At 49.7% G+C, this 13,779-nt stretch overlaps 1 protein-coding gene and 1 long non-coding RNA gene across 5 annotated transcripts in view; one reads left to right on the top strand and one right to left on the bottom strand.

Annotated features, from left to right (window-relative positions):
- Positions 1 to 3,063, top strand: part of TMEM44 (transmembrane protein 44) — a 45,267-nt gene extending 42,204 nt beyond the window's left edge. For all 4 annotated transcript variants that reach the window (XM_063704473.1, XM_063704474.1, XM_063704475.1 and 1 more), the window contains exon 10: positions 2,103 to 3,063. In XM_063704473.1, coding sequence (XP_063560543.1) covers positions 2,103 to 2,213 — 111 coding nt within the window. In that variant the 3' untranslated portion in view covers positions 2,214 to 3,063. The remainder of the gene's footprint in view (positions 1 to 2,102) is intronic.
- On the bottom strand, positions 494 to 2,107 carry LOC109025562 (uncharacterized). The gene is made up of 3 exons (XR_008678370.2): positions 1,600 to 2,107; positions 1,116 to 1,268; positions 494 to 888 (listed from the first exon to the last, which is right to left on the bottom strand). It is a non-coding gene; the product is annotated as an uncharacterized lncRNA (long non-coding RNA).
- Positions 3,064 to 13,779: the final 10,716 nt, after the last annotated feature.

Below are 13,779 nucleotides of genomic sequence, written 5' to 3'. Positions count from 1 at the left end.
CCAAACCTTAGGTCTCTACCCCCTACCCAGGGGCTAGGGTGGGCCCCAGCATCAGCATCTTTAGCCAGCAGCCTGGGTGCTTCTGGTGTGGCTGGTCAAGAACACGCTGTGAGAACAATGATCTAGGTCTCAGGCCTCAGCTTAGAAACGGTTTTCATCAAAGAGCACACGGACCATCCTCAGAGAACAGAACAGGGCCCTACTTCTTTCACTGGGCAGGTGGGTCACGTAGGCTGAGGGGCCTGGTGAGCTCTTTTATTTGGGGTCTGATAATGTCAGAAAGGAATTTGGTTCAAGGGGTCCAGCCAAGTCTGCAACCGCAAGTTAATGCGATGTTCGCACTGGAAGTGGCTGGCACAGCCCCAAACAGGTACAGGGGACGAGCTGCCCAAACCCAGTCACTGCAGGGTCACTGGGAATCAGGTGGTCTTTTTAACATGATGGCTTTTAAAATCGCCAAGTATTAGTACTCGATTCAGTTATTATCAGTAAATCACTAACAAACTGGGCTCTTTATTTCTGTCCAAAACAAGGCCACAGTTTGTGTTTTATCACTGGGATGGCATGGCCATTGTGTCAGTGGCTCAGGGAGACTTCAGGATCTTCGCTGGAACCTCTAAGGATTGGAATGTTCGATTCAGCTTCAGTGTGAGCAGCCGTCAGGGCATCTTTCTTGGAGAGCATGTCCATGCCTGGGTCTATTATCTTGTCCAAATAGATCGTCTGCCCAGGCAGACACATCCTTTGTCATCTTTGCTTGTTGTTTCCTGGGTTTCCTAGTACTGTCAAATGTGACCTCGTGCCTCAGAATCATCATAGACGCTCAGAAATGGGAGAGATCTTCTTATCTCGTTGCTGATCCAATACCACAGCATACACATGGGGAAACTGAGGCCCCCAAAACGAAGGCAAATTAGTGACAGGAGGAGAACTGGAGCCCAGTCCCTACTTGCCTCCATGGCTGGAACCTCAAAGGTAACACCAAGGATCCCCTTGGGCTGTAATCCATCATCTTAGAACAGCAGGAGGCCTCACAGACAGCTTCGTCAATGCTTCTGTGCCCACTTGTTTTAACCCGTCACTCACCCCTGCAAATTTCAACTTCCCATACTCACCTGAGTCGGTGATGAACTATTCACTGGCAGTGCCTCCCGCTCTGAATTGGGTTTTAAGTGATGACAAGTCTGCTGAGCCTCAGGTTTAGAGGAAACACCGTGTAGGAGGCAGGAGCGAACATGTGCTCTGTTCCCGTGGAGCCCATCATCTACCTGAGACAACAGGGCAGATGTCCGCATAAACGCCAGGGCTGTCCGTACTCAGGGGCAAATCAGTGGAATAGGTAATACAAACAGAAAGGCAGGTGAGAGCTCAATGGGCTAACACGGTCAAGGTAGGCTTCCTGGGGGAAGAGGTATTTACCTGGCCCATAAAGAATAGGTTGAAGCTGGGCATGGTGGCTCAAGCCTGTAAGCTGTGCACTTTGGGAGGCTGAGGCAGGAGGACTGCTTAGGTCCAGGAGTTCGAGATCAGCCTGGGCAACATTGCAAGACTTTATCTCTACTAAAAATTAAAAACTTAGCCAGGCATTGTGGTACACACCTGTAGTCCCAGCTACTCGGGAGGCTGAAGCAGGAGGATTGCTTGAGTCTAGGAGTTTGAGGCAGCAGTGAGCTATGATTGCACCACTGTACTCCAGCCTGGGTGACACAGCAAGACCCTGTCTTAAAAAAATAAAAAAGGATTAAGTTTGCCTGGTTTTTTCCAGGAATGAGTTAGGCATGGAGTCAGGATAAGGAGAACATGACTCAGTCTCACTAGATAAGGACTTGGTAGAGGCAGAGAAGAGTGGAGAATGAGGGCGGGAAGGAAAGTGGAGCTGTTATGTTTAGGGTGGTTGTTCATTAGTTGCTTGATGTAAAGTTATGCTTGCCTCCTTAGGTCCTAGAAACACAGGCCTGGGTAACTTGTCCTTACCCTTTTGTCCTTGTCTGTGCCTGGATCATGGGAACCAAGATTGGAGCTTTTGTTTGGGTCAGGGGTTATAACAGGTGAGGAGCATCTATCCGTTCCACCCAGGTACCCTTTGCATCTTTTCTCCATAGTGGGACCCTGAAGATGTGAACCTTGAAGGCAGCAAAGAAAATGTGGAGCTACTGGGATCCCAGGTGCACCAGGACTCTGTGAGGACAGCACACCTGAGTGATGATGATTAACACCTTCTGGAGCCAGCTCATGAGCTCAGAGCCCAGGGTCAGGAGTTTGTTCAGTAACGCAGCAGGAATCAATCTGCACTGACACCGCGGCAGGAACTGAAGCTGCCCTGGAAAGTGAGGAACCAGGAGCCGTCACTGAGTGTGGCTGGGCTACATCATAGCTCATCATGGAGCTACGACTTTGGGTACTGCAGACAGACCTGGATAGGCCCAGCATTTGTTCTGAAGATTACAGTTCACAGACAGCTTTTGCTTTGTAAAGATAATCCAAAGGATCTTAGACCCGCTTTTCCTTTCCCCTTCATTCCCTTGAGAGTCAGCCATAAACTGAATGCCTGCTAGCTTCCAGGAATGAGTTCATCTAACAAATAGCAAATGTGTCTGGTTAGATCTCAGCAGAGCCCATTCTGCAAGACCTGGCTGAGCCAGATGAGAGGGTGGGCCCTGTGCTGGGGGGCCTTGGGTCACACACAGGAACCAAGACCTGGCTTCCGCCCCCCAGTCACCCACTTGGGTTATCTGCTGGAAGTTATCGATAGGACTGCGTGGCCAACCAAGTGCTTGTGAGATCACTGACACTGCAAAAACAAAGCAAACTGCTCCGGGTACCAGGACTTCCTCCAACCTGGCAAGGGTGTGTGCTGAGGCGGGGCTTGCAGGTGAGGGGGGCTGTATGCTTCAGGAACTAACTAAATGCATGCAGAAGATAAGAGGCATGATGGGAAGTGTTCAAGCACAGCAATCCCATTTGGGAGTTATTTTGATACTGCGATGAGTAAGGGTAAGGGCGCATGGAATGGGGCTAAGGTGGGAGTGAACACTGGGGTGAATAAATTTTAAATCAATTCAAGCATGAATCCCTGCACAGTCACAGAATGACGTCGGCCATGAGAGGAAGTGGAGAAATGCCAAGCAACACAGTTTTGCTCCGGGCTGGCCCACAGCCGCCTGCGTGACGCACCTACAGCAGCCCAGTTTCTCCTGAGGGGTAGGGCAAGTTCCAGCAGCATGAAGGGGGTCCCTTGGGGAAGCAGCGTGGCTCTGCAGGTCTCTGCATAGATCCTAATCCCCTGGGTGACCTCTGAACTACAAGTGATCTTAAAGCCACTTTATTTATCCCCTTTAATCTGAACTGTGTTGGTCCCTGGTTGTCTTGGAAAGTTTGCTGAAGTCAGCTTTGCTTTGTGATGTTAACCACTGAAGCTGTACTTCCAGGGAAGAGGAAGATTTGAATGGAGACCCAGGATGCAGGGAGAAAAGAGTGTTCAAATAGATGAAATAGTACAGAGGACTGGATGCAGGGAAAGGTGGGAGCTAGCAAGGAAGAATCTGAGATGGCCAGAATGGATGATGTAGTATGGGCTGTAGGGGTGGCAAAAAGGCTGAAAAGGAACCAGACTGGAGGCTGGTGAGTCAGTGCTTGGTTCTGTGGCCAACTGGTAGCCATGGAAGATACCAGAGTAGGAAGGTGACTGACTTGCCTCAGGAAGACCACAACTGATTGGTGAGTTTTTCATTCCTATGGCTACAACTTTCCAGGAAGCAGAAATATAGTCATGGGTACAGAATGAACATGGGGAACCGGTTTAATCTAGAGTACTGAGTGGTAACAGCAGGGCAGAAGAGCTTCTCTTTAGAAAGGCGGAAGGCATGGGGATAGGATGACCTCTGGAGTTTGCCTTTAGCACATCCTCTGTCTTGAGGGAACTCTGGATCATGCTCCCTAGGGCACCAAAAATTGGTGGGATCCAGGTGAAAGTGGCCATTCACCCAAGAACATCAAATGATCTTGGCCAGGTGCAGTGGCTCACACCTGTAATCCCAGCACTTGTGGTAAGCTGCGGCAGGCAGATCACTTGAGGACAGGACTTCAAGACCAGCCTGGCCAACATGGTGAAACTCCATCTCTACTAAAAGTACAAAAAATTAGCCAAGTGTGGCGGCCCGCACCTGTAGTCCCAGCTACTCAGGAGGCTGAGGCACAAGAATTGCTTGAACCCACGGGGTGGAGGTTGCAGTGAGCTGAGATCGCACCGCTGCACTCCAGGCTGGGCAACATAACAAGACTGTCTCAAAAAACAACAAAAACCTTGCTGACTTTGAGTAACACGAACTACCTAAGGTCCAGATACCATCTATCTCCCTAGATCCTGTTAGCCCAGCCTCCTCCCTTCACAAACTGGTTCCTATCATCATGGTCCCAGCTTGTCTAAGGGTGTCTCCGGCCTCTTCATCCACAGTGAACTACCAAACTGGGAATTTTGGAAGCGAGGTTTGGCTTCATTGTTCAACGAGAATCTTCCTGTATGCAAAGCTCTAGAACACTGGAGCCTTTGTGAGGAGGTGCCAATTAAAATGCCTTTCTCCTAGTAGGAGTGGGCCTCTGTTGCAGCTTTGTTTCTAGCCGTTAGACCAAGAGGGCAGTGGGAGCAACTTGCTCTAATGACCCAGTGAGCAGTGCAGGCACTTTACTTACACTGGGGAGGGGCTGGGGAACAAACTATGTAATCATCGGCTCACTCATCTGGAGACCTGTAGTATCATCTGGTTGTGCTGCCTATCATCTGTGTGGCTTGGAGCATGTCACCTAACCTTTGTGAACTTCTTAGGTAGACTAAGAATAATACCAACCTAGAAAGCCTATGGTGAAGACTAAGTGAACTAACATGTATGAAAATGCAAACATAATACCTATTCAAAGAAGACTTTGGAGAGGGATTAGTTTTCTTCCCCCCCATGCTTCCTGCACACGTGTACTGAAAGAGTAACCAAATAATTAGACCTGCAGATGGAAGAGATTTCAGAGGTTTGAATGCCCTTAAACACAACCCCAATTAGTGATTATCCAGTCCCTACTTAAGTTCTCTGAAAAAAAGGATATCAGTTGCCAAGTCTTTATCATTTAGCGAGAGCTCTGCTAAGATGATGATGATGATGATTTTTTTTTTTTTTTTGAGATGGAGTTTCACTCGTTGCCCTGGAGTGCAATGGCTCAATCTCACTTCACTGCAACCTCCGCCTCCCAGGTTCAAGCGATTCTCCTGCCTCAGCCTCCCGAGTAGCTGGGATTACAGGCTCCCGCCACCATGCCCGGCTAATTTTTGTATTTTTAGTAGAGACGGGGTTTCCTCATGTTGGCCAGCCTGATCTGGAACTCCTGACCTCAGGTGATCCACCTGCCTCAGCCTCCCAAAGCGCTGGGATTACACGAATGAGCCACCGCACCCAGCTAAAGATTTTCTTGAAAGCCTGTCTAGATCCTGAAGAACTAATCCCCTTATCTCCCTCCCTCAGTATGATGAAGAGATTTATGAGCATCATTTGAAGACACATTCATATGATGTTTCTTTCGAAGTAAGGGTATGAGCTCCTAGAATAAGAAGAGGCACTGGGCCAAGGAGCATGGCTGGGCTCCAGTTCCCAGGTCTGATTCAGTGTGATCTTTGTCATTTCCTTTTCTATGTCACAGTTTCCTCATCTGTAAAATGAAAGTTGGGCCTGATTTTTTTCATTTTTTCTCTTTTATGAATGTGCCAATTTGTTTCCCACAGAATACTGACATCTTTATAAGCTCTCAAGAAAGACATTATGAAAACAAATTTCAGATATACTTTGAACATAGGCTTCATTATACGACATATACCTCTTTCTGTTTGGATTTTACTGTCCACTTAATATAAAAACCTGTATTAATCACTAAGGAAAAGGACAGAGGAGACTTAGAAATATCTCCAGAATAATTTTGCAACAATTCCAAGATTCTCTGCACTTCTTTTTCTGTCCCTTAATTGGCCTCCTCCACATTTTCCAACTATGGAGGTATTGCTCTACTCTCTTCGACTTTACATTGTTTTAGAATGCTTTTGCAAGGAGACTCTGCCTTGAATGAACCCAAGATATGGTGCAATGTTGAGGAAGATCTCCAAGTTTACACATGCCTGTACGATGGCCCAAAGGTCATCATCAGGTGAAAGGGACGACCTTAGAGATGAAAGAAGTTCAAGGAATGGTGCTACATTAAATGACTTAGCATTAGAAAGCATCTACTTTGCTTTTTCCTTCACCAACCCTGAAAGCCAAATAAGGCACTGGCATTCAGGCCTTCTTTTGAGCAGAACACGTGATTACACAGTTATTCTTCAAGAGCCTCTGTTAATCTGTCGCTTGGAGAACTCTGCATACTGTCCCAATTCCGTCTGAATTTTCCATTGGCTGCCAGTGTTCGTAGCAGAGGCCTCGGGTCTTCTCGTCCTCTCCTCAGGGTCTGGCAGCTGTCACTACCGTGGAGTTCGGTCCAGTCCCCAGAGTCGGGGGCGCTGCCTTTCCCATTTCAGTTGCCAGGGGGTTCATCCACGATCGTGCCAGAGGGGCAGAGCGTGGTCTCCTCGAACTACGGGGGAGAGAGGAACCACTGTTGGCACGGGCCGGACTGAACGCCGGCTCCCACTGCCTACCTCCTCGGAGCTGCATCCGCCGACATCTTGCGCCCTATTTCCAGCACCACCAGGGCACTTCCGGGAAGAACGGAATTGCGGTTCCGCGCGTGCGCACTCCGCAGCCACCGCCTCCCGCGAGGAGCGAGAGTCCCGCGGCCCCGCCCCGCCGCCGCAGCCGCCGCCGAAGGTCGGCGTTTCTGACCCCAGCCAGCGGCGACGCAGCCGGGGAAGAACTGCCGAGGGCGTCTCCGTAGTTCAGTTTTGGTTTGTTTATTTGAGACGGAGTCTGTCGCCCAGGCTGGAATGCAGTGGCGCGGTCTCTGCCCACTGCAGCCTCCGCCTGCCGAATTCAAGCGATTCTCCGGCGACTGAATAGCTGGGACTACAGGGGCGCGCCACGACGCCCGGCTAATTTTTGTATTTTTAGTGGAGACGGAGTTGCACCATGTTGGTCAGGCTGGTCTCGAACTCCTGACCTCGTGATCCGCCCGCCTCGGCCTCCCAAAGTGCTGGGATTACAGGCGTGAGCCACCACGCCTGGCCCACCCCACTGGGTTTTTAAGGAGATAATTACAAGGTTATTTTACGGTTCATAGTGTGTTTCAGACCTCCCAGAAGCCTAACGGTGTATTATAAACCATTCTTTTCTTTGTTTTTAAATGCATTAAAAACCTTTTTTGAGATAAAAATAGTGCAAGTACATGGTTTAAAAAAGAAAATCAGATTGCACCAAAAGGTTTATGATGAAAAACAATAATGTTCTGTCCCTTTGCCTCCAAGAGACTCCTTTTTAAAATCTTTTGGGCTGGGCGCGGTGGCTCACACCTGTAATCCCAACACGTTGGGAGGGTGAGACGGGCGGATCATCTGAGGTCAGGAGTTTGAGATCAGTCTGGCCAACATGGTGAAACCCCGTCCCTACCAAAAATACAAAAAGTAGCCGGGCGTGGTGGTGGGCGCCTGTAGTCTCAGTTACTTGGGAGGCTGAGGCAGGAGAATCGTTTGAACCCGCGAGGCAGAGGCTGCAGTGAGCTGAGACCGCGCCACTGCACTCCAGCCTAGGCAACAGGAGCAAAATTCTGTCTCAAAAAAAAAAAAAACTTTTATACGTTCTAGTAGTTGACTCCATTAGGTTTGATTTGGAACATGCTTTCCAGCTACAAGGTTCTTAAGATCATACTTGCTTTTCCTGAGCTGCATTATTATCTTCAGCTTCCATTATACAGGCTGATGAGGCTCAGTAGCACGGCAGGGCCACTGGCGTATTGAGAAATGGATGGTCACAGTCTTTGCATCCGAGGGTTGTGTGGCGTGCCTCGCGCCAAGACCTCCTTGGCCACTCCGCAGTTTCCTAGCTAGAACCGGGCTTCTGAGCCCAGCACGCTCCAACAGCAGCCTGCCGCGGTCCACGCCTCTGCTCCGGACTTGACCTTTCCCTTCCGGCCTTCCTCCTACAGGTGTCTTGGCACCTGGAATCTCCAGAGGAAATCTGAGGGATTCTCTAAACCCACAGCTGGAACAAGGGACGTCATACACGGCGGCCACCACCATCTTTCCCAAGGACAGCATGGCCATGGATGAAAAGGGCCATTTCATGGGCCTTACCTTCTGCTAGCCAGTATAGCCTAAAGGCCTGATATTCAGATATAGACTCTTAGGCTCCACCCCGGAGGATTCCCTAGGTCTGGACAGGGCTTGGGAATCTTAACAAGCTCCTCAGGTGATTCTGTTACAGATGACCCAGGACCAGTCTTTGAAAAACACTGTCCTCGGGAAATTACTTTTATGTATTTATTTTTTCCATCTCTTCTTGGTATTTTGTTATCATTTTCAAATACAGAGACGGAGTCTCACTATGATGCCCAGGCTGGTTCCGAACTCCTGGGCTCCAGAGATCTTCCTGCCTTGGCCTCCCAAAGTACTGGGATTACAGGCACAAGCCACCACTCCAGCCGGGAAATTACTTTTAAAACAGATCTATTTGTATGAGATGTTCTCACAAAACTACTTAGAATAGCAAACAAACAAACAAAAAGTGATGAAGCTCCCAAACCCCACTGTTGTGCAGAATTAAACATACTTTTTTTTTTTTTTTTTTGAGATGGAGTCTGTCTCTGTTGCCCAAGCTGGAATGCAGTGGTGCCATCTCGGCTCATTGCAACCTCTGCCTCCTGGGTTCAGGCGATTCTCCTGCCTCAGCTTCCCGAGTAGCTGGGACTACAGGCGCAAGCCAGCATGACTGGCTACATTTTGTATTTTTAGTGGAGACGGGGTTCACCATGTTGGCCAGACTGGTCTTGAACTCCTGACCCCAAGTGATCCACCTTCCTCGGCCTCCCAAAGCGCTGGGACTACAGGCATGATCCACCACACCTGGCCCAAACATTATGCTTTAATGAAGAAACGACATTTTGCCATTAAACCTAAAATATCATAGAACCATGGATTGAAGAACAGACATGAATTACCTTGAAATCATCTACTGCAGTGCCTGAGTGGCTTTGCCTGTTCTCACAGCATGAATTCCCAGTTCACACACAGTACAAAAATAAAAAAAAAATTATGAAAGATAATGTCAGCTAATAGGCCGGGTGCAGTGGCTCACCCCTGTAATCCCAGTACTTTGGGAGGCCAAGTGGGGGTAGATTACCTGAGGTCAGGAGTTCAAGACCAGCCTGGCCAACATGGTGAATACCCCGTCTCTACTAAAAATACAGAAATTAGACACACGCCTGTAATCCCAGCTACTTGGGAGGCTAAGGCAGGAGAATTGCTTGAATCCAGAAGGCGGAGGTTGCAGTGATCACTGCACTCCAGCCTGGGCAACAGAGCAAAACTCTGTCTCAAAAAAAAAAAAACAAACCATAATGTAAACTAGTAAAGGTAGAACACAAGAGAGCTTGAGCCACCATTCACAATTAGAAGAAAAATTTTGATAGATCAGAAAAGTCTTAGAAGTCATTAGATTCTGTTGTAAAAAGATTATGTGGATTTTTGTAGTAGATGTTTCTTGACTGTGGAAACACTTAAATACATCTTAAGAGAACTGTTCTAGTTTAAAGGAGTCTGCAGTGGGGATGGGGTGGGAGAGCTATATGGGATTACTGGGACAATTGAGCAAATTTGAATATGTACAGTGTATTAGCTAACTTTATTGTTTCCTTTCTTAATAATATTATGGTTGCACAGGAGAACGCCCCTTTGGATATACATGCTGAACTACTTAGGAGTGAAGCACCGTGATTTGGCAACTGACTTTTATTTTTTATTTTTTATTTTTATTTTTTGAGATGGAGTCTCACTCTGTCACCCAGGCTGGAGTGCAGTGGCACGATCTCGGCTCACTGCAAGCTCCGCCTCCCGGGTTCACACCATTCTCCTGCCTCAGCCTCCTGAGTAGCTGGGACTACAGGCGCCAGCCACCATGCCCGGCTAATTTTTTTTTGTATTTTTAGTAGAGACGGGGTTTCACCGTGGTCTCGATCTCCTGACCTCGTGATCCGCCCGCCTTGGCCTCCCAGAGTGCTGGGATTACAGGTGTGAGCCACTGCACCTGGCCCCAAGCAACTGACTTTTAAATATTTCAGCAGAAAAAAATTATGAATTTTTCAGGTAGTTGGAGAGAGACAAAGCAAATGGAAAAACGGGAACAATGGATTAATCTAGGCGAATAGTATAAACATGTTCGTTATTCTTTCATCTTTTCTGTAGGTTGGAAGTTTTTCAAAGCCAGCTGGGTGAGAAAGAACAGGAATAAAGAAAGATTCTCGCCAGGCGTGGCTCACGCCTGTAATCCCAGCACTTTGGGAGGCCGAGGCAGGTGGATCACCTGAGGTCAGGAGTTCGAGACCAGCCTGACCAACATGGAGAAACCCTGTTTCTACTAAAAATACAAAATTAGCCGGGTGTGGTGGCACCTGCCTGTAATCCCAGCTACTCAGGAGGCTGAGGCAGGAGAATTGCTTGGAGCCAGGAGGCGGAGGTTGCGGTGAGCTGAGATCGCGCCATTGCACTCCAGCCTGGGCAACAAGAGCGAAACTCCATCTCAAAAACAAAAAAGTCCGGGCACAGTGGCTTACGCCTATAATCCCTGCACTTTGGGAGGCTGAGGCGGGTGGATCACCTGAGGTCAGCAGTTCGAGACCAGCCTGGCCAACATGGTGAAACCCTGTCTACTAAAAATACAAAAATTAGCCAGGCGTGGTGGTGGGCACCTGTAATCCCAGCTACTCGGGAGGCTGAGGTAGGAGAATTTATTGAACCCAGGAGTCAGAGGCTGCAGTGAGCTGAGATTGCACCACTGCACCCCAGCCTGGGCAACAGAGCGAGACTCCGTCTCAAAAAAAAAAAAAAAAAGAGTCTCACAGTTGGCCCATCACGAGATGGGGTCTCCACACATCTCCACCACTGTTGCCAGCAGAGGACCCTGAAATTCTAGGGCTTTGCAAGGAAAGAGCTGGTTATTAGAGACTGCTTTTCAAGCAGCTTCCCAAATGTGGCTGGATTCTGGGCCGACTAACTGTCGTGTGATGTCAGGCCACAAAGGGTGGATAAATTCCAGTTTGTCTGGTACTGAGAAAAAAATAGGCCCTATATCTTAGACAGCCCTGATAAGGTGCCTCCATGGATATGAGTAATGGTCAGACCCAGGGGATGACCTAGGACTAAGAAAGCTGGACAATGGAAAGTCTGGAGCACTGTGACAGGGAAATTCTTCCCCTGAATTGCCTTTTCCTATTGAGATAAGATAGTACACAATAAAGCGCCAGGCTCAGAAGTGCTGCTGCCAGTCCCAGCCAGGGCAGCCAGCACTCGGCCCGAGCTGACGCACATCAGTGCCCGGGGCTGTCAGCACCTGTGTGGTCTCCAGAAGGCCAGCTCTGATGGGGACCAGTCCTAACTCCCACCATTCACCAACTGTGGGACTCCTATTCTTGTTCATTAAAAAAAAAAAAAAAAAGAAAGAAAGAAAGAAAGTGTACTCCTCTTCTACCTGCTTCACTCTATGGTGCCTCCAAAAACTAGAAACCATGCCGGGCGCGGAGGCTCACGCCTGTGATCCCAGCACTTTGAGAGGCTGAGGCGGGCGGATCACCTGAGGTGATCAAGACCAGCCTGGCCAACATGGTGAAACCCCGTTTCTACTAAAAATACAGAAATTAGCTGGGCATGATGGTGGGTGCCTGTAATCCCAGCTACTCAGGAGGCTGAGGCAGGAGAATCACTTGAACCAGGGAAGTGGAGCTTGCAGTGAGCTGAGATCGTGCTATTACACTCCAGCCTGGGCAACAAGAGCAAAACTCCATCCAAAAAACACACACACACACACACACACACAGAAAAAAACTAAAAGCAAACCATGAAAGGGCCTTTCCACTCCCAAATGCTATAAAGGTATCAGTTATTATTATTACTTCCTCAGCATGAAGCAGTTAGTTTTGTAGATTCTCCCTCTTTTTTTTTCTTTAAGACACAGGGTCTGGCTATGTTGCCCAGCTGTTCTCAAACTCCTGGCTCAACGATCCTCCCACCTTAGCCAGCCTAGTAGCTGGGACTACAGGCACGTGCCACCCAGCCCAGCTAGCATCCCCTGTTTTAGGTCTAGTTCCATATTTCTTTAAAAGTCATCAGGATGTCTTTTAGGTCCTGAGTATATTTTTATTATGAGATTGTATAAGTAAAGACCTTTGAACTTCTGAGGAGGCAAGACTGAGACACCTTAGATGCTCCACTGTCTCCTGAGTGAGCAGAGTGGCAGAGGCTGTTACCCTTTTAATAGCACCTTAACCGGGAAGTAGACCCCTTGTAGGCAAGCAGTGACTCACCCACACTGTCACGAATGAGTCAGTGTCCCAGCCGAGCAGGGGCTGGCAGCCTCCTACTTCAAGGGGTGGGAAGCAAGGCCTAGGCTCAGTCCTGGATATTGGTCTTGTCACATTAGGGGTGGTAGCGCAGAGCCCACAGAGTGGAAAGAAGCTGATGCCTTTGGATTGGTCTTCAGGAGGAGAGGATTGAGCTAATGGGCATGTGATACAGAGAAAGACTGTAAGTTAGGGTAAAGGAGAGCTTTCATGTGGCCTTGTCTGAGCTGCAATGGTTGCACGGGCTCCCTGTTACTGGAGTAATTCCAACACAGCCTCAACCCACCTATAAAGATGTTTTGGGCCAGGCACGGTGCCTCACACCTGTAATCCCAGCACTTTGGGAGGCCAAGGTGGGTGGATCATTTCAGGCCAGGAGTTTGAGACCAGCCTGGCCAACATGGTGAAATCCCATCTCTACTAAAAATACAAAAATTACCCTCTCCCTCTCCCTCTCCCTCTCCCTCTCCCTCCCCCTTCCACGGGCTCCCTCTCCCTCTCCCCTTTCCACGGTCTCCCTCTCATGCCGAGCCAAAGCTGGACTGTGCTGCTGCCATCTCGGCTCACTGCAACCTCCCTGCCTGATTCTCCTGCCTCAGCCTGCCGAGTGCCTGCGATTGCAGGTGCGCGCCGCCACGCCTGACTGGTTTTCGAATTTTTTTGGTGGAGACGGGGTTTCGCTGTGTTGGCCGGGCTGGTCTCCAGCTCCTAACCGCGAGTGATCCGCCAGCCTCGGCCTCCCGAGGTGCCGGGATTGCAGACGGAGTCTGGTTAACTCAGTGCTCAATGGCGCCCAGGCTGGAGTGCAGTGGCGTGATCTCGGCTCACTACAACCTCCACCTCCCAGCCGCCTGCCTTGGCCCCCCAAAGTGCGGAGATTGCAGCTTCTGCCCGGCCGCCCCGTCTGAGAAGTGAGGAGACCCTCCGCCTGGCAACCGCCCCGTCTGAGAAGTGAGGAGCCCCTCCGCCCGGCTGCCACCCCGTCTGGGAAGTGAGGAGCGTCTCCGCCCGGCAGCCACCCTGTCTGGGAGGGAGGTGGGGGTCAGCCCCCGCCAGGCCAGCCGCCCCGTCCGGGAGGGAGGTGGGGGGTCAGCCCCGCCCGGCCAGCCGCCCCGTCCAGGAGGTGAGGGGCACCTCTGCCCGGCCGCCCCTACTGGGAAGTGAGGAGCCCCTCTGCCCGGCCACCACCCCGTCTGGGAGGTGTACCCAACAGCTCATTGAGAACGGGCCATGATGACAATGGCGGTTTTGTGGAAATAGAAAGGGGGG

The sequence above is a fragment of the Gorilla gorilla genome, chromosome 2 (genome assembly GCF_029281585.2).
Source record: "Gorilla gorilla gorilla isolate KB3781 chromosome 2, NHGRI_mGorGor1-v2.1_pri, whole genome shotgun sequence".
Taxonomy (NCBI): domain Eukaryota; kingdom Metazoa; phylum Chordata; class Mammalia; order Primates; family Hominidae; genus Gorilla; species Gorilla gorilla.
The sequence above is the reverse complement of the archived record's forward strand: the minus strand, read 5'-3'. Positions and strand labels throughout refer to the sequence as shown.